The 27,699-nt window shown below is 40.1% G+C and overlaps 1 protein-coding gene and 1 long non-coding RNA gene across 14 annotated transcripts in view; one reads left to right on the forward strand and one right to left on the reverse strand.

The window, feature by feature from the left end:
* Positions 1-27,699, forward strand: part of RBMS3 (RNA binding motif single stranded interacting protein 3) — a 703,116-nt gene that overhangs the window by 255,360 nt on the left and 420,057 nt on the right. For 2 of the 13 annotated variants that reach the window (XM_021525863.3, XM_077787031.2), the window contains exon 1: positions 5,183-5,714. The exons of the other annotated variants lie outside the window; for them this stretch is intronic. In XM_021525863.3, the coding sequence (XP_021381538.1) occupies positions 5,640-5,714 (75 nt within the window). In that variant the 5' untranslated portion in view covers positions 5,183-5,639. Of the gene's footprint in view, positions 1-5,182; positions 5,715-27,699 lie in introns of those variants that run through there. 13 annotated transcript variants of the gene reach the window in all.
* On the reverse strand, positions 362-5,162 carry LOC146768205 (uncharacterized). The gene is made up of 2 exons (XR_014953259.1): positions 2,797-5,162; positions 362-2,082 (listed from the first exon to the last, which is right to left on the reverse strand). It is a non-coding gene; the product is annotated as an uncharacterized LOC146768205 (long non-coding RNA).

Below are 27,699 nucleotides of genomic sequence, written 5' to 3' on the forward strand. Positions count from 1 at the left end.
TGCCACCTTTGAATGGCATGTCTTCTAACCTTTGCACAATCCTGGCATTTTCTGTAAGCTCTAAACTACTGCTGTGTGATCCTATGATATGCTCCAGCCAATGTCTCTCTCCCATTTCTTCACAATGCACTCGCTGCCATGGCGCTGCTTTCTCTCCACATTAATCACTTCCAGAACTGAAAGTACCAATCTTTTGCCCTATTGGTCTTATTTGCTGTGCCTTTTACCACATAATGAGGGTTTTGGGGGTGAGAGGAATCCCCCATTTACTGTCATAACTGGGGCATTGCCATTGACTGGTCATGTTACTTAATCCTCTTCCACATTACAGGATGAATTAACTCCTGCAAAATGTTCAGAGATGTGTAGGAAACAGACTATAGACAAAAGACTAAGTATTATTTACTTTGGTCGTATCCATTAACATATGCAGAAAGAAGACATTAATACATAATTTCAGCCTGCCTATACAACTGACAACTAGTTTCAGTGGTTTGTGCTTGTAAGGGATTATATCAGGTGGAAAACACAAACAATTTAGTGAATGTCCATTGTTGTTCACTTTTCATCTAAAATTTTTCACTCTGCTGCTGTCCAAAGATTTCCTTTAGGACTAGGTGTTCAGGTAAAAGTAGACTAATGGAAACCCCTGAGCCATAAAGTAAAGACAGAAGATGATAAAATGAAAATAATCAAGTATGATGATAGATGGCAACTCTTTCCTGTTGTTCAAAATCTTATCCATGAACTCTTTCAGATTTACTTTAGGCCATCTGTAACTCTGCCTAATTCTAGACTTTGTGCTGTTGTGATAGTGCTGAAGGTTGGAGAGCAAACCTGCTGGGTTTTTTCTTGCAGGCAGGGAAGGGGTGTATGTGTGTGTGGGTAAAGCCACCTCCAGTGGTGTTTGGTCTCTTATGAAAAGAAAGCACCTGAAAACAGTGGCATTCCCCAACTCAGAGAGGTTCTATCAATTCCAGACACTTAATTGTTAAGCTAAGTGTTTTGATCTTCTATGTCTTTTCACCTTCTCTGCTTTACTGATGGTTGCACCAGGGTATGTCCCTTCTCAGAAACTTGGTTAGCTCTCCTTAGGTAAATCAGCTTGATAAATGATCCATTAAATAGTAAAATTCTGTGTTCATCAATAAAGTTTTAAGGTAGACTGGACTGGTTTTAAGGTGGACTGAAGGAACTGACAGATCTGAAAATAAAGTCAGTGCTGTTCTTGTAATCCATTGTAAACAAGCTGTCAAGCATCCCTATGATCTCCTTTGTAAGAGCTTTAATGAGTAAATAAAGAGAATAAAAGTAGAGAGGGTAAAAACTGTAAGCCAAATATAATTGGGTTTTTTTTACCTCTTATATTGTTTTAGGTGGTGGTATCTCCATTTCTCTAGTCCTGACTTATAAAATTTTGACATAACTTTGCCAGAAGTTAAATCTTCTACAATACATATTGCTGCTTTTCAAGAGCAAGGAGCTAGAAAATATTTTAATTGCTCGCTGACTCCGATGCCTGACTTTAGAAGGTTGTAATTGGATAGGTAAGCTTATTTTAAAAAAAAAGGAAAAAAAGTGTACGTAGAATTGTATTTTATCAAATAAAAGCCCCTGAATTTTCTACTAGGTATATGCTTTTTTCTTTTAACTCAGTTTTGTGAATGAGAAAATCTGAATTCTATGACAGGTAAAAATGCATACAAACATATGTAATTTTCCTGTACTTCAGGCTGCCAGGAGAATGAGTCTCTTCTTTTTTTTTTTTTTTCTCCTTTTTTTTTTTCCTTCTGTCAGTTAACTCCGGGTTTCTCATCCACAGCTTTGATTGTTGCAGGGTTAATATCCTTTGGTGCCTGTCTTTGAATGCACTTGGATGTCAAGTTTGCAGATTATGTGTTCCCATTTATTTAATTTAATTTCTAAACTTTCCATTGAAGAGATCCTTATTGCTCACCTGGCTCTTGAATCTGTCCTCAGGTCAGTGACAGCAGTGGCAGCAGTGTCCTTGCAGATGCACTGGGATCTGGCTCATTCCCTGTGTTCCAGAGGCTGGGACTGGCTGGGGCTTAATAATGAGCCCTCCCATAGGAAGAAAAAAAAGTTGTGAAGTTGCTCACTGTTGCTCACTGGGATTGAACAGCTTGTCTTTTCTTTTGAGGAACATTTATACTTAACACTCGGTAGGCAAACTGCTATTTCAGTTTGCAAGTGAATTCAGTTATTCAAATGCACAGGCCAGAAAATGAAGGGGATTCTATTTAAACAGTGTGCTCCCAAGTCACAGATGATCTTTTTGATGTCTGTATTTTGCAAATGGAAATTTTCCATTTTCCAGCACTAGCATTTGTTCAGAGGCTGTATGCTATCTAAATCTGCTTTTGTGGCTGTTCATTTGCATTTTTGCTATGCTATATTGCCTCCTGTCTTCTCCCCTTGGCCCCCCACTCTTTCATATTGAATTCCTATTTCTGCTGCCTCCACTCTGTCTTGCATCTCTGAAGGCTCAATCATGCGAGATGCTGAGCACTCAGAGCAAACAGCAGAGGCTGCTCAGCACCTGGTCAGGATCACAGGTGAAAAGGGAAATCCAAAGCATCTTCATATTGAAGATTTTTGCTGAGAGAGAGCAGATGAAAGGTGGAGCTGTTCCCCACTCACATAATAGTCCCACTTCTGTAGCTTCCCACCTTTTCTCAGTTGCTAGAACTGATGGAGCTACTAGCCAGTGCATCTGATGGAGAAGTGTGTGGAAATCTTGGGCTGAAATTTTATGGCATAATTTGAAATACTCACAGTAGTCAGAGGATGTAGACAAAACAGTCCTTCCTGGATTTAAATTAATGACCATGGGAAACCTTGCATGTTCATGTAGCTTTCTTCGTCAGAATGCAGTTTTCTGCTTCCTTTAGTATTTATCTTTTATTTCACCCTGTACACATAGGTTCTTTCTTCTCCCAAATCTGGTTACATCCACTCTACAAGCAAACAGTTTAGCAAGAAAAACTGCGTTAATATCCTGAGGGAAAATTGAGAAGGTGAGGAGAGAAGCACAACAACTTAATTCTGGCAGTTGAAAGAACAATCTGAAAGTTGTCTAGGCTCAAAGTATCACATACAGTCAAGTAATCACTGTTCACTTTTGCAGATCCCAACTCTCAAACAGTCTATTTCACCCTCAGGGAAAGCCGGGCGCGGGGAGAAGAAAGTGTAAGCAAGAGTATCATGCACCACAATGAGAGGCAGCATATTTAAAGCTGAGCAGTGATACAAACCGAGGGACTGGGAGGTGGGGATTGCAGGCTTCTCCTCCCATTCCTATCTTTTTTCTAAATTCACTTCTCAGAAGAGAAGATGAATGAAGAAAAGAGACTCTCAGAAGAGGGACCACATGGTCCTGGCCAGTTTGGAATGAGAATACTAAAGATAGGGAATGAAAATATTCAATAGTTTACCCAATCAGGCTTTTCTTCTGAGTCTGTTGAAAACTGGGGTAATGGTAGTGTTCCACAGGGCTTGTCCAGGTGTGCAGGAACCCGCTGAATGCCTGCACAGTGCTCTGGGGACAGAGCACTCATTTTGCAGAAGTTTTTCTCCTGCCACAGGAGGCAAATACCTGTGCGAGCATGGCATGATGTTCCCACTGTATGGCAGAGGGCTGGTATTTAAGTACCGACGATTATGAATGGCTGGTGATGGATGCACAGTGTATATGCAGTATTTTAAGCCTGTGTATGGCTTCCTGCACTGCCCTTTTTGACTGGCTGTGGGGCAGTTATGGGAATCCATAACAAAACCTTCTGCTTATGAGAACAGCAAACTGCTGGAGTAAAGTGTGATATTTCCATGTTCCTGTCATGTGCAAGCACGTGCCCACAAACCAAAACACAGCTGGCAAATCTAATTTTAGCTCTACCAGCCTTGAGAAATATCCCTTTAAAGACATTCTTTTTATAATTCCTTTTTTTTTTTTTAAGTAATTTGGTTGATAATGCAGCAGCTGACAATCCCGCTGCCATACTATGGATGATTTAAATAAAAACAAAAAGAAACTGCTTCCCCACATTTTTTCCCAAAAAATTTATAAATAGGCAAAACCACTGTAGAAAGGCCCAGGAATCTGATGACATGTTAAAGAAATAAGTTATTATAAAAAAAGAGAAACGCTAGGATTTGTGTACAAGAGGAAACATTTTGTTATTCACGCACTTTTTTTCCTGATGATTTATAGCCCTGCTGTAAAACAGACTCTTCCTTCGCGTCTTTCGGAGGATAAATATTTGGGATCGCGGTGCTGACACAGGGTCTGCACGCCTGGGGTCTGTGGCAGGTGTGGGGCTCTCGGCCGGACGCAGAGGCTACACCTGGCCCTCACCTGGGCCCGGGCGGCGGCAGCTGCGCGCGGGGGAGCCCGGCCGGGGGAAACGCAGCCGCGGGAAACTTTTGTGGCACATCGGTATTTTCACACGTCTGGGGGAAGGCACCCGCCCGTCAGGCCGGCCGAATTTCCTCTTTACCCTCTTCCTCCATTTTGTTCCAACTTTAAATAAACCAAGTCTTATATAAGCGGTTTAACAAAGTATGTATTTAATATGTCTGGCCCGGGGTCGCCGCTCCGCGAAGTGCCGGATGACGGTGCGGAGTAGTTTTCTGAAGGGGGCGGACGGCGACCAGGCTCCGTGACCTTCCCCCTCCCGTTTGTTAAAATACAGATAGATATTTTTAAAATTAAAATCATAAATATAAAGCCGTGTTTTGAGGCTGCTCTCCCTCGTCCCCCGCCCCGCGGCGTTAGGATTTCCCGAGTCCCGCGGCCGCTTTCCGGAGCTGCCCGGCCGGGCGCGGGCGCGGAGCGGGCGGGGGCGCGGAGGCGGCCGCGCGGCCTGCGCCGACCTCCCGGGGGAGCGGCGCGCCGAGGTCCCTCCCACCGGCGGCGCGGCGCGGAGGGGGTTTGAATGAAAGACAGGACGAGCCCTGAACACCATGTCACTCCGTGAAGGAGGCAGCGGCAACTAGGCTGGGGAAGGCTCTTCCCTCCCCCCCCTTTTTTTTATTTTCTTTTTTTTTTTCTTTATTTTTCTTTTCCTTTTCTTTTATTTTTTCTTTTTTTTTCTTTCTTTTTTTTTTTTTTTTTTTATTTGGTTGGAAGGGGGGTGGGTGGGGAAGCGAGAGGGGAGGGCTCGAGAGCGGGGCGAGCCGAGCAGAGGACGAGGAGAGCGAGCGAGCGGCTCTGCGGAGATTTGGAGTTGCACTGTCTTCCCGGCTGCTCTCGCAGGACGGTTCCCTCCCGAGCCGGGCAGCGGGCACCGCCGGAGGCACGCTGCTGCCAGCGGGGGAGGCGGGCTGCTCCGCCACGGGCACCCGGGCACGGGGCTTCCACCCACCCACCCACGCACCCACACCCGCACACACCCCTCCGCGCACACACACACACACACACACACACACACACACGTATATGTTCGTGCGGACGCGTTTTTGGCTGCGCTGGAAGTAGCGCGCGGTAGACGGCGAGGAAGTCTCGGCAGCCTCCTCTGTCGCCCGCGCTGTCAGGAATAGCGGCGTGAGAGGAAGAAAGGCCCTGGGGCACTACACCCTGCCAACGAGTTCCCCGCACCAGCCAGAAGGACTCCAGCTACATGGGCAAACGCCTGGACCAGCAGCCAATGTACCCTCAGTACACCTACTACTACCCCCACTATCTCCAAACCAAGGTAAGGGCTGGCGGGGCCGGGCGCCTGGCGGGGGATGGAGAGCGGAGCCGCGCGAATTGCGGGCTCGCCTCTTCTCTTTGGCGATTTTTTGTCTCTTTCTCGGGTTTGGGATCATACAAAGCCGAGCTGGTAGGCAGAAAGCAGGCGTGAGAGAGGCAGGAAGGTTACTGTCTGCCCTCCCATTTGTTTCTTTATTTCTTTTAATTTAATTTTTTTTTTCCCAAGGGCTGCTGGCGTCGGCTAATTCCTTTTATTGTTTGGGTAGAACAGTGCGGTTAACGCTATCGTAACAGCGGCAGGTAGTGTGTTTGTTATGGCATGGGATAAAGATTGCTCTGGACAGCATCGGACATAAAACACTTTCGGTGGATTTTCCAGGGATCTCTGCTGTTTATTCACAGCTTAAAAGCATTTTGCTGTAAGAAAAGCTGTCTGTGGCAACTCAAACTTTTAATCAGCTGAGGAGGAGATGCTGTGGAGCTCGGAGGAGAGCTCGGAGCTAACTGTCTGTAAACCTGGTGGAGTTTGTTTCAGTGCATTGCACTGGTTTTAATATTTCATTAAATATTGAGGGTGATATGGCTGTACTCTGTTGCATTAAAGAGGTCTAGAAATAGAGGATAACTACTTTTGGAGAGTGTATCCAAGCGCGGACGCTTCAGTTTTCTTTCTTTTTTTCTTAATAATTTTTAAAATGCCAGCAGACTGGAAAGCAGGCCTGCCTCTCCTAAAGAGGCTGAGTGAAGTCTATGCTACCTGGCCATGAGTTAGTTAATTAAAGCCTTATTTTTATAATGCCATTGTATAATAGTCTGCTCTCTGAAAAGATTTCCTGTGACCAAAGGACAGTAACAAAGAAAGCCCTAAACCAAAAGTTTGAAAACCCTGTCAGGACACTGTATTTGGAGGGAAGAAAAAGAAAAAAATACACACTTCACAAGGTGAAGTGTGACCTCACAGCCCCAGATTAACATTTTCAGTAAATAAACAAACATCCTTTAGGAGGGAAAAGCCAAGGCAGGGCACACACACGTGCATATGGTACTGCATGCAAATATACACATTGTGCTCCTGTGGCAAATTTAACACATGGGACACTTGATGTGTGCAACTGTGTGTGGTGAAGTGCCACAAGGGAGGCTGACTTCTCCAGACTTTTGGTTTGAAGCACGTTGATCTGGATGCGGCTGGGAAAGGATAAGTTATATTCCTTGTTAATAAAAATTACTTTCCCATTAACATTTATAGCCCAACTACTGCATTATATAAATTAACTAATTGTAAAAACTGTGATTCAGGCTGGTTGGAGTTGTGATGACACCAGAAGCACTCAGTATGATTACAGCCTTGTAATTCATGGCAGGGTTACCTCTCACTTCTTTGCTCTGCTGTTTCTTTCACTGCATCATGCAGATATTTTTTTGGAATAAAATTAATCCTTCTTTTTAATTTTGTGTTTTGGCGTGAAATTTATTATTTCTCCACCCTTTCTTTTCAAGGTCAATCCAAATAGCATTTTACCTTTGTGACCATTTAGTGTGTAATGTTGCTGTTGCAGCAGCAGCCCGTCACTAGCTTGACTGCAATATTGCCTATAGCTTTAACTGTTTGGGGGATTGGGGGATGCAGGCTGATGCTATTCCTCAAAACCTGGCAAGCCAAGGACATGAAACAATTGATGGTGTTTTTTTGAAAGAACAATAGCCTCGAGTATTGGAGGAGAAATATTGGACATTCCATCCCTTTTACTCACGTAGCTTATATTTTGCCAGTTGTCCTTTTTCTTTCATTTTTTCTTCATTTTCTTAACTTTGTAAATTAAGCTTTTTAAGAAATTAACCTTATATTTTGGCTTAAAGTAGAAAAATATATTTTCTGTACCATGACTTTTTTTTTAATCCCTTGCTTTAAAAAAGAGCTAAAAAACTTAAATACATTTTTATAGCTGGTATATAAAATTATCAACCCTGTGAAAAGTCATGTGCATCAGTCTTGGCACACTTGCACTATTACAGTAAGGATAGGTAAAATTTCAAATTGATGATACATTTTATGTCTTTATTTTTTTCTCATTTTTCTTGGATCACAGTTAAGGGCGTACATAAACTCTAAATAATAAATACATATACACGTGCATATACACGTGCAAATACATATACACACACACATATATATACATACACATATATACACATATACACACAGATGCAAGTATTTCTCTTCTATAAGACTTTAAAGTAGTGCAGACAGGCAGCATCTGGATTTTGTTACCTTAAAGCTAGCCATCAGCTTCTGGGACGTTTTAAAGCAGTTAGATCCATTGTATGTCTAAAGCTAATAGTTGGGTAATCAAATAATCTTGTGGTGGAGAGCTGTATCTTTTATCATCCCTATTGGAGCAACACATATAAATAATCCTTTGTATGATTCCAGCCGGCCTGAGAACTTCAGCTTATTATTTTCCAAAAACTGCTCTTTGTACCAAGCATGGTAGGATTCAGCTCTACAGAAAGAATGTGTTTTTATGCTCATATAGTCATGCATGCTGGAGGGGGGGTGGGGGGTGGTGGTGCACATTCATTTGTAATTAAGAAAGAAATTCTAGGCTTTCTTATGGCCTGGTACAGCTTCTGAAATTCAGAGTGGCAGCATGTTCAACAGGCAAAGTTTGGAAATTCACGTTCCCCAGTGTGTTTGGGTGAAGTGCTGCTTTTGCTTTGCTTGTTTGGTGAAGTTGCCTTGGCGCTCCTTTGAGAAGTACCGCATTACTGTACATCACGTCCCTCTCACAGGGGAGCACGGAGCTGTGCAGGATTCCAGCCTTCAGTCTGTGTGTGTGTGTCTTCTAACGTTGCTAGCACGTTGTTGTGCAGAAAGGGTGTAAATGAATAGCTATGTGGGTAATGGGATTATAAATAGAAAAAATAGATTCCATATGTTTGTCTGATTGCTTTAACTTTTTAGAGTTTTGTGGCCTTTTGTGGAACACAAAGCACGCACTCGTTCCATTTATTTGTGGTCCTTCATTATCAAATGCCACCACTGAAGCTAAAACTTTAATTTCAGGTTTAGGAAAAGCCATTGTCATCCAAAAAAGAGAACAGGGGGAGGGTGTGAATCCTTATGAGACAATTGCAAGAAATTTAATATGTCTCTTAAGGACAAGCGCCGAGTTTGAGACAAGACATACCCTTATTTCTGTTTTGGTGTGACACTGTCTGACAACTTCAGTTTGAACTTACAGTTTTGGAACCTTTTTAGGTAGATGCTGAGAGTAGGGAGAGAGTCCAGTTGTCCTAGGAGTTTATTTCAGAGTAAGTGTTTCTGGTTACTGTTGTAAGTGAAGCATAGTCTTGTGTTCTTGTTGCAAAAAATATTGCAGGGAAGTGGTTCAGCTCATGTATATCTGATGAGAATCTGTAGTACTTCTTTATTTTATTTTAAAATGTTAAGAGAATTTCCTTAGTTGCATCCTTACTGATGGTGTAACTACTCAAACAACTGGTTTGCAGGAGTAGGTTGCAAATTGCCACCTAGAATGTTAATGATGCCAAATCTTGCATTATAGTCTGAATTTCTTTCTTTTGTTTCTTGCTTGCCAAAGCAAATTCTTTTCTCTTTGCCATCTAGCACAGAAGAAAACAAAAATAAGCACTATGAAATATCATGTATTGAGAAAAAGGGGAGAAAAATATTAACTCTGAATATATTTGAGAGAGTCCCCTTGATTTAGTAGGTGATGTGTTTTATCTTTGTCCTCTGCAGCTTATGATTAGACCTCTTGCTGGGGTCAGCTTTCATTGCAAACAGTCTCCTGAAAAAAACTGAATCACTTGGGTAGAAAGGAGGAGGTGCCACAGTTACCTGTCGACAGGAATTGTTTGGTTTACGATCTCTATACCTGCACTCGGGGTAAAAATATGCCAGTTAAGCAGCTATTTCCGTGCGGTTTGCTTTCATGCATTCTCCAGCTATTTCCTACTTATTAGTCATGGTTTGGGTCTGATAGTTTAACTCTCATGGTGTTGACTCTGTAACCCAGTCAGATGGCAGTAACACCCCAACGAGAGAGGCAGTGTTTACAGTACCCACAGTACCTCTTCATCTCTGTATGCTGATTCATGTGTGAACACGTTCAAAAAGAAGAAGTGTGATTTCCCAACACCTACCTGAATAAAACCCCATTGCTGTGAAAGGGATGCAGACTGACCTGCAAGCAAGAAGGCTTAATAAGCCTGTCCCTGAAATGACAGATATGTGCCTCAGCTGAGTAAGAAACAATTAGGGAGTTCAAACAGGTGTACTTAGAAGAGTTTAAGTTTGATATAGTGATTTTATGGGCCCACATTCGGGTGTGTGTTATATCTCCTTTTTGACATTTTTTAGGGCATTTTTTGGCATGAGGGAATTGGGGACTTCCTTCAGTTGTGTGGCATGAGCATACCTTTGTCTTTGTTCCATCACCCTCTTTTAGAAAGTGTGAATTTGGCATAGGTGCAAAGCTCTTGCCTCTCTTCACCTCTTACTTACCAATCCAGTGCTCTTTAGTCACTCACATTTCTGTTTAGTGGGTTTATGGCATTTCCCACTTTTGGCCATCTGGCCATACAGAAGGCCTTGAAGAAAGCATTCCAGATATGGAGATGCCTGACGGGGCTTCTCTGGCTGGTAGTGTTCAGATTGTGTTTGGTGCCTGGTGTGAAGCAGGGGTCAGGTGTAAGGAGTAATTCATCAACCACACACTGATTTCAGGCTGCATTTCCAACCATCTGCAGCTTGGATCGCTGCCAGAGCTCAAAAGTCTAGCTGGAGCCCATGTGATCATGCCAAAGTAAAGGCAAACACTTGCAATTAGAGAAATGCATTTCTAGGAATGAAGTTTGTTCGCACTTAGCCCCATTTGATTCAGTATGTCACAGCATGTTTTAAATGCCTCAGAGAGCTGCCCAAAAGGAAAACAAATTCATTTAAATGCCATTTAAAAGTATTTCAGCCTAGCTATGATTTTGATGGTAATATTAATATCTAACTCTAGTTGTTGCCAATTGGCTTACACAATAAGGAAGATAAAAGTTGTGTTCTTCTGAAAAATGAAGGAATATATGAACTCATTTGCTTTCCATTTATCCTTACATGCCTGGATAAAAATACCTTTTTTGTTTTAAGGGACATGGTGATATGTATTAAGATGGTGTTAAATTTCTTGATTGATCTTCCTTTCATATGTTGCCTCGATGCAAGTATGTTTAAATTAAAAACTAACCAACCCACAAATACCCACAAATTAAAGAAATAAAAAAAGAAAATGAAAAAGAAACAAACAAAAACCCAGACCAAACCTGTGGAAAAAGAACAATCAAATTTTTACTACTTCAAACACATATTATAATATTCTATGGCTATTTATTTTGCAAGCAGTTATTTTATTTCTGTAACAAAAGATGGAAGTTGCAAGCATTTGCCAGATGAGGCTACAAAGATCTTGCTGTGGTGGGTGTGTTAATAATTATAATTTAGAATGCCTTATACAAGGTGCCCTTTCAAAATAAAGTGCAGTGGTTCAGAAATGAACTGGTTTGGTTTTTAATGCATGAAGTCCTTTAAAAGAAACCATAATGGTATGCTTGCACTTTAATTCAAGTATCTTGGTAAAAATCATCAGACTGTCAGTTCTTAAATTTCCATGAATTAAAAAACAGGCTGAATTTCAAGTAGGATGTCTGAGTTCATTTCAGGTCTTGCTGTGGGTAGCCTATATAGTATTCCCTTTGCATATAATTGCAAGCAGTGTTTTCTAATTCAATTTATTTATTTATTTATTTATTTAGGGATGGGAAATAAATTTTCCACTGTCTATACTCCAGGCAGGACTGAGTTTGCTTGCAAACAACCCCATTCTGGACTGTCCAGGAAGAGAACTAGACTTTTTAAAAAAACAAATAGTCTGGTTGTATATTTTTTTTCTTGAAGAAAAGAATTTTAGTGCTAGAAATTTTATAGAGGAAAATAATTAATATCTCTCAAGAATTTGCTTCCAGTGCTGCATTAAAATTGTGTTTTGTAACAGTCTCATCAGCTACAGCTGTATGTGATTAAATAGTATAATATCAAAAGCATGTGTGAATAAGAGCTTTTATGATATAGTTGTTCCATACCAAAGACTGCAGATGGGCAGAGAAGGGAGACAGAGAACAGTGATTTACTCAGATATTGCCGGAGCCTATACTCTGTGTATTCCTGTAGTGGTGTTTTGCAACTGCTTTCCCACTCATGTGGGAAAGATCGAGTAACAAAGGGAAGGGTAGAAGCAAACAGTTTTACAAAGAGAGCTATTCTAAACAAGCAGGTATCAGCCCAAGAATGGTGTCTACTGATGCAGAATATTGTACCAGTATTTTAAGTAGAGGGTTAACAATAATATTATTGAATAGAAGTTATAGAGTTATAGTGACAGGGGCCTGTTCTGCTATCTTTGAAAAATCAATGAAAAAGATTCAGTTATCTTCAGCAATACAGAATCAGGCCCACAAAGCCCATACTGATCACTGTGGCAAAACCAGGACAGCTGAATAATATGCATATTAAAAAAAAAACCACCAACAACAAAAAACAAACCAAAAAACCCCAAAAAACCACCCCAAAAACCTAACAACAGTCACAAAAGAAATAAAAGCATTAAATCAAAATTATTCTACATTAAGCAAGGGGCCGAGGACATAGCTCATCTGGTACTTAACAGCATATTATGTTTGCTGTGGGTATAATTTCTATTTAACATTATTTCTCATTATTTATAATTTTGGAGAATAAGCAGCATAAACCAGATGCTTTGTCTTTCTGTCTGTTTCTCTCTGTGCCAGTTGAGATACGATTTATACAGAGGGGAAGTCTAATTGCCATAGGAGATGTCTCACATGGAGCCCAGTGCCTATAATGAAGATTAACAATTTCAGTAAAAGGCTAAGTGCACTTAAGCCGCAAAAGTATCGGAGAGCTGTTTTTGCTTTTAGTTATGTAGTTCTTAAGAGAAAAATACTGTGTAGCATCTTTGAAATTTGAAACAAGTCAATTTTCTATGTCGGTCTTTTCAGAAGATACAGTGTTTCTAAATGGAGAATTTAGGCAGAGGTTGCTTGTCCTATCTGTAGCTGCAGATTGGAAGCTCCTGTTGAATTCCTCAGTCATACTGTTCTTTATATTTTGTTGGTTTGTAGAAAAGTCTAATCTCCTAGAAGTTTTTATTAGCTGAAAGACTTCAGATCTGACATTGTCAAATAAGAGAAAGAGATTATTTTTCCTGTTTTTTTTGAATGGAAATACTTTTTTCCCCCTTCCTTCCTTCCTTCTTTCTTTCTTATTTATTTTTGGTTTTGGGCTTGCTTGCAACCATGGAAATATTTATTTCCAACAATGGTGGAAATAAATTGCTTATTTGTTGTAAAGTTAACTTCAGTATCGAATGTGATAGTTTATTAAAAAGTAAATATTTACATTTTTAAGTGCTTCATTTGTGGTATATTTATGCAGATGAAATTGTGTGGACAGATTTTCTATGAGGGTTCCTCTGTTAATTGTATTGACTTCATTCAGATGCAAATGAATGAAATAAAACACCTGATGTATATAGATCATAGCAGAAGCCAGAAGACGCATGTTTACAATGTAAAGTACTCTTATATTTTGTTCCTTGTTGGTGTCTTCCTGACACATGTTTTATGGTTAGTACCATGTGGTTGATGATGATTTATGTGCTGTCATGTTGTGGAAGTGATGTCACTCCTGTGTGACTCAAATTAATTCAAGAAGATAAGTTGAACAGATTTGTGTTCTCCCCTCCCCATGTATAAATCAACGAGCAGATTTTTTCTATTCTGAGAGTTTGCATTCTTAGACTTAATCCTGAACCTGTGCTTAAATACTCTGCTGCAGAACGTGGCATAGCAGAGAGGGAAAGACTTACTGGTGGACTTGTTGTATTTAACGGATTGCTCATTTGGCTTCTGTTCCACTCCCTTCCCCACCCACTTTCACAGCCCTTCCTCTGCCCAGCTATATTTAGAGACCAGCCAGGCTGAGCCACTCCGAGTTCAGTATCGATGCTGCGCAGGAGCCTGACCTTTCCTCCTGCCGATGGGGGATGGCCAGACTGCATCAACCATCAAGTCTTGTTCGTGTGTCTTGCCTGTGAGAGACTCTGGTTATTTGGAACAACATGTGATGCAGTCTAGATGCCTTCCTGATGAGAAGCTGGCAACATTTTTGCCAGGGTTATGGGAGGGTGAAAGGCAGTCTGAAGATGCAGTGGATAGGGCAGAGAGCTGGTTGGATGTGCAGTCTCAGAGTTGGCAAAAACCTTTTGGTGGTGCATTGGTGACTTTGAGATGAAGGGACATTAGGGAGCTTCAGATAGAGGCGTTTCACCAGAGGATGGAATAAGGGAGCCTGGTGTACCACTGCATCACAGAAGGTTTTTAAAGCTAGGTATCCATAGTTACAACAGGAGAGTTAAAATCTAGATTGCAGGGACTCACCTGGCTTAATGTCCTCCTTCCCTTTAAAGAAGAAAGTGGCAGTTCTTAAAGCTGGAATGATGTGCCTGTGTGAATTCCCTGGTGCTCAGAGAGAGCTGTCTGTTTAAAGTTGCTCTATTTTCCCCTCTTGCTCTAATTTTTCTGGCTGTGGAAAAAAAATGGCATTGCAATTCTTAGCCATATAAGGGACTTGTTAGTTTCTTTATGTGGTTGGGAATTGTTTCTCCTTTTGGTCTTCAAAAGCTGCTGCTGCTGAGTATGCTTTAAAGGGAAGGAACTACTTGCTTAGACAAAGGCTGCAATCCTTATTTCTTTTCTTTCTCACTTCTCTCTGACCTTTTATTGGGGGACATGCATATAAATAAATTCTGCTGTGGAGTCATGCTAGTTGATGGATACTCTTACAAAGAGAGAAGCATAATGGGAAATGCAGTCTTCATTTCTGTTCTCTCATTTTGTAGTGATGAATTTGGTTTGGTGCCTGTTAGTAAGTACATGACCTTTTCCCTACATCTTATGATTCATGACAGGGAGTGTCAGAGCTGTGTTAGTGATCTCTTGTTACAGCTTTTAACAAACTATGAAATATTAAAAATGAATTAGGTCACTTGGAGCTCAGCTAATATGTCAGTGATGCAGGGTGGCAATTTCATATTAATGAAGCGTAACACAGCTTAAAGTACAAAATTCCAATTTTTGTGAACATGGACAGCAGGGACACATTGCTTTAAAGTCAGGCAATTTTTATCTTGAAAAAGTAATCTTTTAAAGACAAACCAAACAAGATATTTTGCAAAGATGGTGTTATCAGCCACATTCGTTTAGTGTTCATTCCAGAAAATTCTATCAGCCTCAGCCTAATTGGATCTAAGTTTTTCAGTGTATTTGCTTTAAGATCAGAACTGCCGACAAGACTTCTTTTAGTATCAGCTGAGATGTCTACACAGCTGTCAATGTTCTGCTTAGCTGCTATACACAACCTGATAATCTGCCACAAGTAACTGAATGGTACAATATACACTCGTTTGCTGTGCAAATGACACTTCTGGGATTGTTTCGTGGAAGGGAGACTGGCGATAAAAATGTGCTGTGAACAGTACAATGAATAAGGTAAAAAATAGGGCTGATAGCTCTTGGAAAAACCTCTGCCTGGTTTTGCATTCATGAAAACTACCTTTAATACCACTCTATACCTGCAAGACATCAGAAGAAAGTCAGAGGCACTGCAGTCCTTCAGATGTTTGACAAAGCGTGCAGCAGGACTTGGTAAGTTGAAAGCTTTACCTAGGCTGTATTAAGCTGACGTTTACTGTGTCAATGTAGAACTGCACTAAGTGTACTGTTAAACAATCCTTCACGAAAACAAGCATAAAGCAGACATATTGCTGTGGCCTTTTAGCAAAGCAGCTGGGAACTTTCTGCCTGGGGGAGCATTGCACTCGTTGCATTTCATGTTTGTGCTCTTTGTGTCTGTCTCTTTGGAGCTTTTGCATTCTAAAGAAACACATGGGTTGGTCCAAATATTTCCGTGTCCTTTTTAATGTTGCTTTTACTGTGAGTGTCAGCTGGTGGTGCAAGGTGGGATAATAATAAAACTGGCTGATGTATGGTGACTCCATGAGGACAATAATAGTACATGCTGATCAATGATGTGTCTGCCATTGCCTCACAGATTCAGGTGTGCAATGCACTGAGTTGTCTTGAATTTTGAGATTATGAATATAATTCCTGTACTTAGGAACAGCTGTGAGAAAGATGTAGACTCCTAGCCCACCAGGACATACTTGTTATCTGTGTGATTTAGAAGTCTTGCCGGCCACTCAGTTTCTGCTTTATATCTCTGCCATTTTATGAAATCACTGTAATTGTATACAGTTGTCCCTGTGCAACATGCAATTTCCTCTGGTTTGAAAAGCTTTCAGCTTAAGATTGTCTAAACTTAATAGCATAAACATTAATTTACTGTGTTAGATGGGTTATTGGGTGTTTTTAGCATGCATAAGTCTGGCAGTAATTGTGCTGGACAGAAAAAATAAGTTTTGTTTCTTTCACTGTCTGCCCTGCTTTGACTTAAATGGATCCCTGGTGATGGTAATACTTAGCATGTAGCAGTCATTTCAATTTTCAGTGGGCTGTATAAACATTAACTAATCTTCAGAGCCCATTCTGAGAGGTGGCTTAAACACCTTATTTGCTCATGCAATGGCTGCATTCAAATAATGACCTCAGATGCCTGTACTGGATTATCAAGAGTTGGGGCTTGTGTAGCATCCACACCTTCTCTCTTTGGGCAGAATCTGGAGGTGGGGAATGCTGTTGCTGCTTTATGAGAAAATGTGGTGCATGAGTGGTCTAAGAGTGAAGAAAAAGCTGGAAAAAAGTAAGGGAAAAGCATTTTTAGAAGAGGATATGTTCATCTATAGTTAGCCAGAAGTGTTGAGTGCCCACAGCTTTAGCTGATGGACTTCTCAAAGACATTTGACACTAAACCCAATGCGACTTAGAGAATTACAGAGCACTTTGCACGAGCACTTACCTGAGGCGAGAGCCTGAACCTGCCTGCTGGTTCAACATTACACCTTCCTCTTGAGCTTTCCTTCATTGCAGTCCTGCTAAGGTGACTGAAAAAGATCTTTGTGGTGCTTGGCCAGTGCTATGAGGAGCAGATCAGGGCCCAGCTTGCAGTATTTTAGAGATCTGAGCAGTGCTTGGCCCAAATGTTTCCAGGAGACAAAAACTTAGCAGACATCTGGAAAATGATGCAAAGGACTTCTCATTCTTCCAAGGAAAAGAGAAAAATGCTTTCAAACAGTGCATGTACACAGCCCCCAGTCCCACTGGCCCTTGCCAACTTTGTCAGGCACTGATGGGAAGGTTATAGAAAAACAAATGTCACAATTCCACCAGCGTTGTGTAAGGAAACTGGTCTGTGTTTGAGGCCTTCAGGTTAATATTTCAAATCTACGGCACCCTGTTAGTCACCAAGGCAATAGCAAAGAAGTTATTTATGGGTGGGTGTTAGCTAAGTAGTAGTTGATAGATACAGAACTGTCACAGCCAACTGGCGTTGGTTTTCTCATGCCTGATGTTGTGTGCCTTGCCAGGACTTACTTTAGATTTTCTGTTGTCATTACTCTTTTTATTCCTCTCACCTTGGCTTGTAACAGCATCATATGTGTTTCCCTCTGTTGTGTTGGAAATAGTTGCATTTTAAAAAATTACAGCTTGTTTGGCTCAAAGGTATTTTGTGTATGGGAGAGAAATGATGATATTCTTGGTGCTGATAACTTCTTATATCCCAAGGGTTTTGTTTTAAATATGTGAAAACACTACAAACAAGCATTGATTATTGGTGTTTTAAAACTGAACAAGGAACTGTGCCAATGGCCACACAGATTTAGATTGTGATTTTACAATGTGAGTTGAGGAATGAAGTAGGACTGCCATACTCCAGCAACAGCCGATGAAGTAGGCGTTTATGCTTCATCTCTCCTGGTCTTTTAGCATGGGAGTAAATTATTAGTTGTTTATTATTTTTTAACCTTCAGTGGGTGACTTCCTTTCTGCACTAGTCAGCTATTTTGAGGTAGAGATATGTGGATTTTATTTCCCTCCTCCTCTTTCCCACATTCTCATTTGCTCTCAGGATAGATTGTCAGGTAAGTTCATGCCTTCTTTTTTCCCAACCTGAGGGTCAAAGAGGTGATCTGAAGCTTAGGTGACAAGGACAAACCTTGAAAAAGCTGAGGCATAAATGGATCCCTCATTTTTTTCCCATAATGGTGGTAAAAAAAAAGTGTCATTACCATGACATGAATGTAAGGAAAGCCAGAAGCCTTATTTCTATTCTGCAGTTTGTCCATCCTTTGTGATTTAGCAAATCTACTTCTTTACCAATGTCTTTGTTTTTATTTCCCCCCTCCCCCTTGTTCTGGTTTCCTTCTTAGCCTTATAGGAACCCTGCTGCTTCTCATTTTTCTTTCACCTAATTCTAATGTGTATGCCATGGTGTTGGTTCTGCCGTTTGACCAGCAAAACTTTTTTGTTATATATAGATATTGCTGCTGCATTTCCTAAGCCAGTCATATTCTTCCCCTCTTTTTTTTTTTTTTTTTTTTTTTTTCAGTGGTATTTTACTGTTTACAGACTGCCTCTGACTGTGCAGTTTGGTATTGCTGAGCTGCATACAAAGCTAGGGTAAGAGACAGTCCCTGCCTGTAAGAGTTTATGAGCAATGTAAATAAGGCAGCATCACAAAAGTGGGTAGGAAGAGCAAAGGAGAGAAGTGAAGTGCCTGGTAGGAGATTGAATTACAAAGCAGTGCCAGGACCTGGATGTTAGATGGCAAGTAGTATTTACTGTTTACTCCTTCACCTTGGGAATGAGTCGCTCTGCCTTTCCAGTTCATGCATTCCTGATTTTTTTTTTTTTCATTTCTTTCCCTAATACTTAGTGTTTCAGTTGCACGTAATCATTCCTTCTTTTCTACCATTGTGCACTACGTTTGTGCTTACCTGGGCTTTAATTTCTCCATCTTTGCTATTTGGTGGCCAGTGAAGCCAAGGGTGTTGCAAAGTGAAGGAAGCCATGGAGTGGATTTCTGGAGTTGCCTGTGTCAGTAAACTGGCACTGAACAAATACAGTCTGAGCTGATATTGCTGGCTGAGCTCATGGACAACGTAATGGAACTGGACAAAAGAGCAAAGCAGTTGAGGTCAGTGTGAGACAAGAAGTCTATTCCCAGCAGATGAGAGCTCTGGAAATATCCTGGTGTGCAATGGCTGGGGGCTCAGTAAGGATTAGAGCTGGTATTTTTTCATGCTTGCTTCCTGTTTCACCAGGGCTGTAATGCTGCAGGAGAGCCATGCTGCCCACAACTGTTCTGTGCTTTTGAAAAGTAAATACTGTGGGGCAAAGGGGTGCATGTGTCTTGCACTTCAGCAAGTTGGCTGCTGGTAAATGCTGAAATTTCAAAGGGACAGTGCTCTGTACAGTAGCTTGGGGCCTCAGAGTCAGAAGTGCTGGTCACCTGCAGCTCCTTTTAATTTCAACTAGAACCGTATGTACTTTGCACTTTTGAAGACCAAAAGCTCCTTAGGGCTTAAATGTTACTTTTTTTTTTTTTACCTCAAATAGTGCTTGCAATCTGACAGGGAAACCTCTCACTTTTATAGGGGATGAAGAGAGTTTGGAGACAATGGGAAGAAGTTTGGGTCTTTCAGGGTAGTTTTGTTTGTTTGTATTCTTTTTTTTTACAGCCATGAATAGAATGTATTTCCAAAAGCAAGTATCTCTCTTAACAGGTAACTCTTCATTTTGTTAGTGGTGTGATCTTAATGATTTAAATAACTTATTGTTTAGCTTCCACAACTTATATTGGATAATGAAGAGGGATGCGATTTCTTCCCTTATTTCATTTTAATTTTAAAAAATGTTGTAGCATTTGGGATGCATGGACGGATTATTTGCTTAGATAGAAAAAAAGCAACAGAAGCTTTTCTCACAGTTATGTGAAATTTATTTTTATTAAACATGTATTTTGAGAAATTCTTACTGCTTTGGTCTGTTACATGCTCTTTCAGTTATACTAGGTGGCAGGAATTTATTTTTCCTAAGGTACTTCAGTTCAAAAGGATCTAAATTGTCAAAATGTGTGTTTGTTTATGTACCAATTCTAATCTCCTAGATTGCAGGGAAAAGCTTGAATGTCTAATCCAGATATACCCAGAAGGTTCAAAAGTCACACAATGAAAAGCAGAAGGAAGTCTTCTAAAAAGCTTGGGATGTAGCATCCAGCCTTACCAGGGCTCCCTGTGTTTAGGTGTAGGTTGCAGTGCTGAGTATTTCTTAAGTTTATAGACTCAAGTAGTTTTAAGTAGAAGTTTTAACACTCAGCTTGATTGACTTTTTTAAAATTAGACATGCATTTTGAAATTCTGGGTTTGTATTTCATATTGATGCCAAGTGCTGATGTATCTGTTGCTTACTCAGCATTTACAGTGGGAATATCCAAAGCAGGCAACTAGAGAGGTTAAAAAAAAAAAATGCCTGATTTAATTGTATTAATTTTCTTCCCACTGAGGTTGGTAGAAGCGATTTATTGGGACAGATGGAGTGCTGGTGTTGGGAGCCTGGTAAGCTGTGAGGTGTTTTCCCTTTGGGCCCCATCCTGTGGTCCAGGTGTGCTCCCAGCTGAACACTGCCTCGTCAGCAACTCTGCTGAAACTGCAGCACTGCAAACAGGATAAGGAATTATTCAGTGGGAATAGGACTGTCAGAATTTGGCCTTTAGGATAGAAATTTCATTTTTTGAGTATAATACAAACAAGAGAGAGTTAAAAGATGAAAAACTGCTTCTACATTGAAAAATAATACTATTTCAATTTAAGCCTTGGTTTAGTAAGCTTCCTTGGAAAGAAGCTTGTTCCTGAGGGCATTTTATCTATTTTTCTCTCTCTGGGTTTTATACTGCTGCCCATCACAGCAGTATCTGAATGCTTTCTATGTAGAGATTGATAGCAACTTTGAAGTCCCCAGTGAACTGTGCAATCTTTGACACATCTTTCTTTAGGGGGTGAGAAAATACACCAGGTGGGATTAAGAAAAAAATTGTATTATGTACATTTACATTCTAATAGTATTTTTTTAGCTTGTTGTTTTGGGAGATGCTAAGTGGGTTTTAAATTTTTTTTTCTTCTCCTTTTCATGATATGACTGAGGCTATGGGGTTACAAAAAGTGTCAGTGTTGCATTCAGAATAAATTACTGATTTCTAAAAATGTATTTTCCTAAATGTCACATCAGGCAGATAAGGGATAAGTTATCAAATATCCAGTGATTTTTTGTTGTTCAATGTTATTTAAATTGTTTGAAAAACACTCACATAATATTTGCACTTTTACAGGTGATGCATACCAGATCTGTATCAGCTAATGTAAATTGTTAGATGCAATCTTCTACCTTTTAAAATTATTGTAGTAAAAGTAAATATTTAAATTAGTACATAGGACTAAGTTCTTAAAGCAAGAAAGATTACAGTGACAGGATTTACTAACTGGTTTAGATATTCAGTTCCCAACCATTTCAATATTAGTCTTTTGTGGTTAATCTATCTAGCTAGTTATGTAGTCTGTTTAAACAAGGTACGTGGCTCTTCCCAAACAATTTCAAAGAGAAATAAAAATAACATTGTTTTCTCTCTTTCTTTCTAGTCTGTCAGAGAAACACCTTGATTAGTTTATATTTAGTTTATATGCGTGGGTGTCTTCCTTGGATGAGAACAGTAAGAAATTTTTGAAGAAAGTTAAATTGTAATAATGAGTCCTGTGGTTAATTCAGCAGATGAGTGATCCTGTCATCATTGCTTAGTTGTTGTTTTTCTAGAGTAATATAGACCTGTCCTACTGCCAACATTTATGAGTGCTTCCAGAGGTGTCCTAGTGAAGACGGAAGTCTGTGGTAACTTTTGACTGAAAAATTACTGGTGGTCATTTCATAGTTAGAGAAAATCGAAGGTAAACCACTCATCATTAGGGCATGAATTTGAACTAGGCTGTGCATTTAGTAGGCAGTTTTTGGAGAAGGAGAAATTTTGGTAAAGTTCAGGAGAAATGGGGAGAGCAGGGAAGATAGTCTTGCAGTGTGAAATTTCATTTCCTCAATATGCTGATAGTATTTTGTTAGAAGGTGTGCACTATTAGAAAAGAGCTCATCCAGACCGTGCTCCCTTCCTCAGAAGTGAAATCAAATGGATTTACAGTACCTCTACAAGACATTTCTCAGTGGCTTGTATTATAAGGAGGAACAAGGAATTCCTGCCTCATGGTGAGAGATGTGGCTGAGGAAGCTGCTGAATTCTTCACCCTTGGTTAGAGAGGGTTCCGCTACCTACTTGTGTAGATGTGTTAGTAATTATATGGTGAAGTGGAAAAAATAAAGGCAATTAGTCTAGTTCTTTAATTATTTTTCTTCAAGGAGAGCCTGCTGTCCCTCCCTCATAAAACACTTAGTTTTAATTATATGAAGGTGAAGGAACATGGTCAACTCAGGTGTGACAGGTCCATCTGAAATGTCTTTTTTTTTTTTTTTTTTTGTATTGTCTTCTTTTTCCTACAGCTGTTATTTTAACTTAACATGCCCTTCAAAGGTGTCAAACATGCCTTATCACATGAGTTAAGTCAGTTTTTACCCATGGATTCAAGAAGTCAGCCTGTATATTCTTGTTTGAAAAGCTATGTAGCCTTATCATATTTTTCACTGTTGAGTGCCCATTAGGTTTGGTGGGAACCACTAGGTGCATAATATTTTTGGAAATCAGGCCATTGAGGTATACTTTGGCTATTAATATCTGTAAGCTAATTAGGCTTTAAAACTATAAAGATTCACAAATGAGACACATCTTCCTTCCCTTTCCCTAGTAAAAAGCCCGGGTCAGCTTGGATGAGTTCCTCGCTGGCACGGACGGTGTACCCACGTCTCAGTACGTTCTTTGGGCAAGTTTCCTTTTTGAGGCCTGTGAGTCAGCAGGGTTTTGAAGTAGGTGAGTCATAGACAAACTAGCTGAATGATGGTTACCAAGTGGGTGGGGGAAGCAAGGATTTTATTCTGGGAAGGTGTAAATGCAGACAGAGGCCAAGTCTGGAGGTGAAGGAGGCCACAGGATGAAAGGCATTAGCTGATAGGAAGCACTGAACCGGTGTTTGATGCTGGCTGCTCTTTGCAGTTCTCTGCAGCCATGTGCTTCCTCCTGGCTCTGTTTGATGCTCCTGTGCAAAGTCTGTCCCCTTCTTGGGGAGCAGATGTTCCAAATGAACAGCAGAGAATCCTGACAGATAATAAAGCAGTATTAACTTTGATGAGAGTTTCTATCCAAGAGTTAGATTTCTGACCAGAAGAGAAACAGGGCATACACCATTAGCATCTCTCCAAGTGGGACAGGTAGCATTAACCATGCCTGTGCAGAGCAGACTAGTGTGCCAACCTCTGAAATCAGAAACAACAGTGGGATATATTGAACTGTTTGACAAATCTTCTTGGAGAGCTTGGAAACAAAAATGAAAACAATGTGAAAACATCTTGTTCTGGCTAATCCCATTTGCAGGTTTATAGGAAACCAGAATGCTGCTCCAGAGCACCCCTTTATGCATTTCTCATGTGTTCCTTCTACTCCTTATGTTGTAATGTAATTTGTAATGAGGGTTCCCTTAAGGTGTGAGGATTTTTTGTTACACACTATTTTGTAGTTCAACAGGAAACTAAAAAATATGATCATTTATAAATGCCACTAGAGTTACTTCTGACCCCATATCTCTGTATGTTAGCAGATAGTGATATAATCAGAATTTTTTTGTGGGATGGAGCGTTCACTTAGAGTGGGATAGCAGAATAGCTGTCAGTAAAGAGAGCTGTGGAAAGAACTGAAGAGCAGTGGTTTAACAATCAAGCCTCTTGCAACCCTGGCTCTCATTTCTTCTTCCCAGTATGTTCAGATTGAGTAGAGAGAGTAAATACTTCAATTGATAGTATCCTGGAGTGCTCAGATACTGAAGGAAGAGACTGTGGTCACCAGATTCCAGCTGTCCTGTTTCCTCTCCCAAATGAAAAAGCTTTTACCAGTATAACATATATAAATACTTTTCATTGCAAGCTCAACTCATTGTTAAACTATTTTGAGTACAAAATTTATGTTCTTTTGAGAAAATGTGAGACAGTGAACTGAAGGGTGAGAATATATAAGAAATATATTTCTATAAGAAATATACAGAGAAATTTAGTAGAACAAAGAAAGAGCCAATGGCTGAAAGTTGAAGCCAGTAAAATTCAGCAGATGACAAACACAGTGCATATTTTAAAGGCAATGGTAGTTTACCACTGGAACATATAGCTGAGGGATGCAGCAGATTCCACTATCATTTGAAGTCTTTAAACTGACATTGGGTCTTTCTCATTCATCTTTGCTGTGTTCAGTCCAGGGGTTTCTGGGTTATATTTGCTAGCTTCTGTTTTTGCAGAGGGTCCAGCTAGACCCTTGTAATGTTTCTCCTGGCCCTAAATTTAAGGTCTATGAGCTGTGACTGCTTGTATTGTTTGAGTAACAAATTCAATTGCCAGTGGTAATGGAGGATGTGCAGAGCCAAATCTCAAATTGAATCCAAGCACTGGGAAGAGTGGATGTGCATGTGAGAGACACCTGGCTTCCCTAACTTCTGCGTTCCCTCTATTTAGATTTCCTTTGAGTCATGCTCACTTACCTACACTCTGCCTCTCACTTGGCCCATTGCATTTCAGGGATTGTTGATGGCATAAATCACAGGCTGAAACAGTAAAGGGAGGGAGGATTCAGGACAGATTAATGAAGAGAACAATATATAGGAAACCATGACTTTAAGTGCCCCAGACTTAGGGGCCTTACAGCGTTTCTGACTCTTTGATATATAAATTACATCAATTTAGGTTCCCTCATGCACCAATAGAGTGGGTAGAACAAGTTCTGAGGGAATCTGAGTGAGCATAAGTGGGTATAAATTACATTACCTTACAGATTGCCTCTGAATTTGGCCCAGGTTCTTTCCTTTATTTTCATTATGTCAACTTTGTGCATTGGCATTATAGTCTTTTCAGCAACTGGCCTGACAGCTAATGAGTTCTTTCTACCAACAATAAATCAACCAAGACAGACAATGCTGCTCTGTGTAAATACTTCTCTTTATGTTCAGAGTATTCAGAATCCCATTAAATTTGGAACAGTGTGCTAGTAGAAATGCATAAGAAGAAATACTATAAAAATTGCTAATTATTCATAAGCCACCTGGTTTTCTCTTTGCTCCCCAGCTAACCATGTTCTCAGACTAGGGGGAAAATTAGAAGAGAAATAGACAGCACAATAATGCTGAAATATAAACTGCTGTATTGAAAACAATTAGTCCAAGTGGTTTTAAGGAGTTTTCTCAATTTGTGGTTGTACTCCTCAAAATTCCAGCAACAAAAAAGGTTAAAAGAAAAAGTCAAGAAATGTGCTAGTAACATTTCCATTCTTGGAGAGCCGAAACAAAGGAAATTTTAACTGTAGTTCATTAGGGAATAAAATGGATTTTTCCTTCTATTATTGAATAGAAGAAAAATTGTGTTTGTATGTTAATTAAGTTAGAGTAGAATTTGCTTTAGGAATAAGTTACATGCTATGCAACTTATTTCATCTCTCAGTTCAGAGTATATTGCTAAAAGGCTAAACTCTATTCCAGATTGCAGCATTGATAAATGTTTCTGTGCCACTTCATTATGTTTTAGAGAATTTTTTTCTTTTTCTGATGTCAGCACTTAAGCATTTAGGAGGCCGTGGGGTAAATAGAGCAAGGAATTCCTGACTGGTTTCTTCTATTTGCCTTTTTTCCCGCTGTATGAACTGAGAAAAACCTCACTGTTTTGTCTTCCTTTTCTGATCTGAGGTTGGCAAGGCAGCCTACAGAATCTTATGAAAGGTGTTCAGAGATACAGTTGGTATCTTTTTTTTTTAATCTTCTCAGGTGGTGGGAGCTATATAAATGCAAACTACCCATATTATTTCCTATCATATAAGATTTTCAATCGTGTTTCTCCTCCAGAATCCCTGTGTTCTCTTGAATGATGAAATTGCAAATGTTCCATGAATGTCAGTGCAATTTATTATCATCTTTCATTCAGAGCATTACAAAATGATTTGCAGATGCAGGTGTTGCTAATGATTTTCAGCCACCCTCCTTAAAGATTGAAGAACATAATTGTCCCTGTTTCTATAACAAGGATGAAACTCCCTAACTAAAATGAAAAGGCCAGTTTGGAAGGTGAGTTTGTGTTGCCTACTACATCTTCTTGGGTCTCTTTTATTCTTTCTTTTACTTTTTCTGTTATTTTTGCTTAGTGGAATCCATTGGCTACATGGGAAGCAGACTTATTTTTTTTTTTAATGTACAGAAGGGTGCTTTAGATGAGAAGGAGGGGGTAAGGAGGAAAAAGAAATGCTGCTTGACAGGCCTAAATAAGTATCATGCAATATTTAACTGTGGACATCATGACTCACTCTTTGTTATCTAAAGACTCTTAAACCTCTGTTTTATTCCTAAAACATACTTCAATGGCTTCACTTGCAGTATCGTACAGAGTATTTCTAATTTTAGTTCCCAAAAGTCCTTTCTTAATAGGAGGCATTAGATGACTTTTATCCTGGAAGTTTTGAAGAGGATGTCTGGGGAAACAGTTCTGGCTGTATCTCAAAACAGTCCTTTGTTAAGTGGCTGGTGAGGAAATCACTGAGAAAGGGAAAGGTGTAAATGGAGGTGTACTAGAAGTACTAAAAGTTTTAGAATACACAAGTCTATAGACTTGACCTCTTGATGAGAGCACTGGACCCAAGATCCTGTTGATAGGAATGACTCTATCAGTTGAAAAAGGACAAGATTCCTTTTCTCTGAAGGGCTGAGCAGATGTAGTAGGTCCTAGTTGCATAGAGATGCAGAGATTCAGCCTTCTTTCCCTGCAGCCTCAAATGGAGAAAGTACTGTAAAGCTGCAAATTAAAGCTTTTTTTCCATAGGGAAGAACCCTTGGGTGAAAGCTTATGCAGTCATGACAGCTCTCTCTTGAGGCAAATACTCTTAGGCATTTCTGTATAAAAGGATGCAATTTGAAGCCACATGCCAGTGGGAATAAGTCTACTGGGATGGCTCATGTGGCCGATGTCAAAGGTATTTTAGCACAGATGAGGCTATGATATTTTTGTTGTTATTGTCTTTTAAAGTGAAATTGTACATACTTTGCTCGTGGCAGCTCTCTGAAGGTTCAGTGACTCACTTTTTATTTGATTTTGATTAAAATCGATGTTTCTGCCAGCCTTGGTGATCTCATGAGTGAGGTACCTGAGTTTGATTCCTGGATTTGATTTTTCACTGTTGTATGGTGAGGGAAATCCCTGCCTCCCTCCAGATGGAAGGTAGAGCTTCAGATCTTTGTGCAGCAACCCTGTTAGGGGTGGGGTGGCTTTGATGGACTCCACAGGAGGGGTTTTTACCACTAATTAGCTGTGGATACACACCACGTAGGCATTCTCAGCAACCTAAGCTCCCCAAACACAGAACAGGCAGAGTTGGTGAAAGTCTCCTGTCTCTCCCTGATAATCCTATTTAATGTTAACAGGGAAAAATCACATGTTGTGGAGAATTGAGTACTCTACCCTAGGTTTACGTAGACCTTTGTGTTTCTCCAAGGGCTGAGAACAAAGAGTAGTTATTTTTTGGCTCAGCAGAGATGAAGATGGCAGGTTGTAAAGTTCTTGTGAAATTAGGCCGTACAGTACTTTGTTGCTAAAATGTATTCTCTATTAAGAAAGCTGAGCCAGGCTTATGGCTTAGATAAACTATCCAAGAGTTAGTGAAGTAATTAGTAAATGTGCACTGTCAGACCAACTAATTTGTTTAATTTTGA

Source organism: Lonchura striata, chromosome 2 (genome assembly GCF_050655825.1).
Source record: "Lonchura striata isolate lonStrDom1 chromosome 2, ASM5065582v1, whole genome shotgun sequence".
NCBI lineage: Eukaryota > Metazoa > Chordata > Aves > Passeriformes > Estrildidae > Lonchura > Lonchura striata.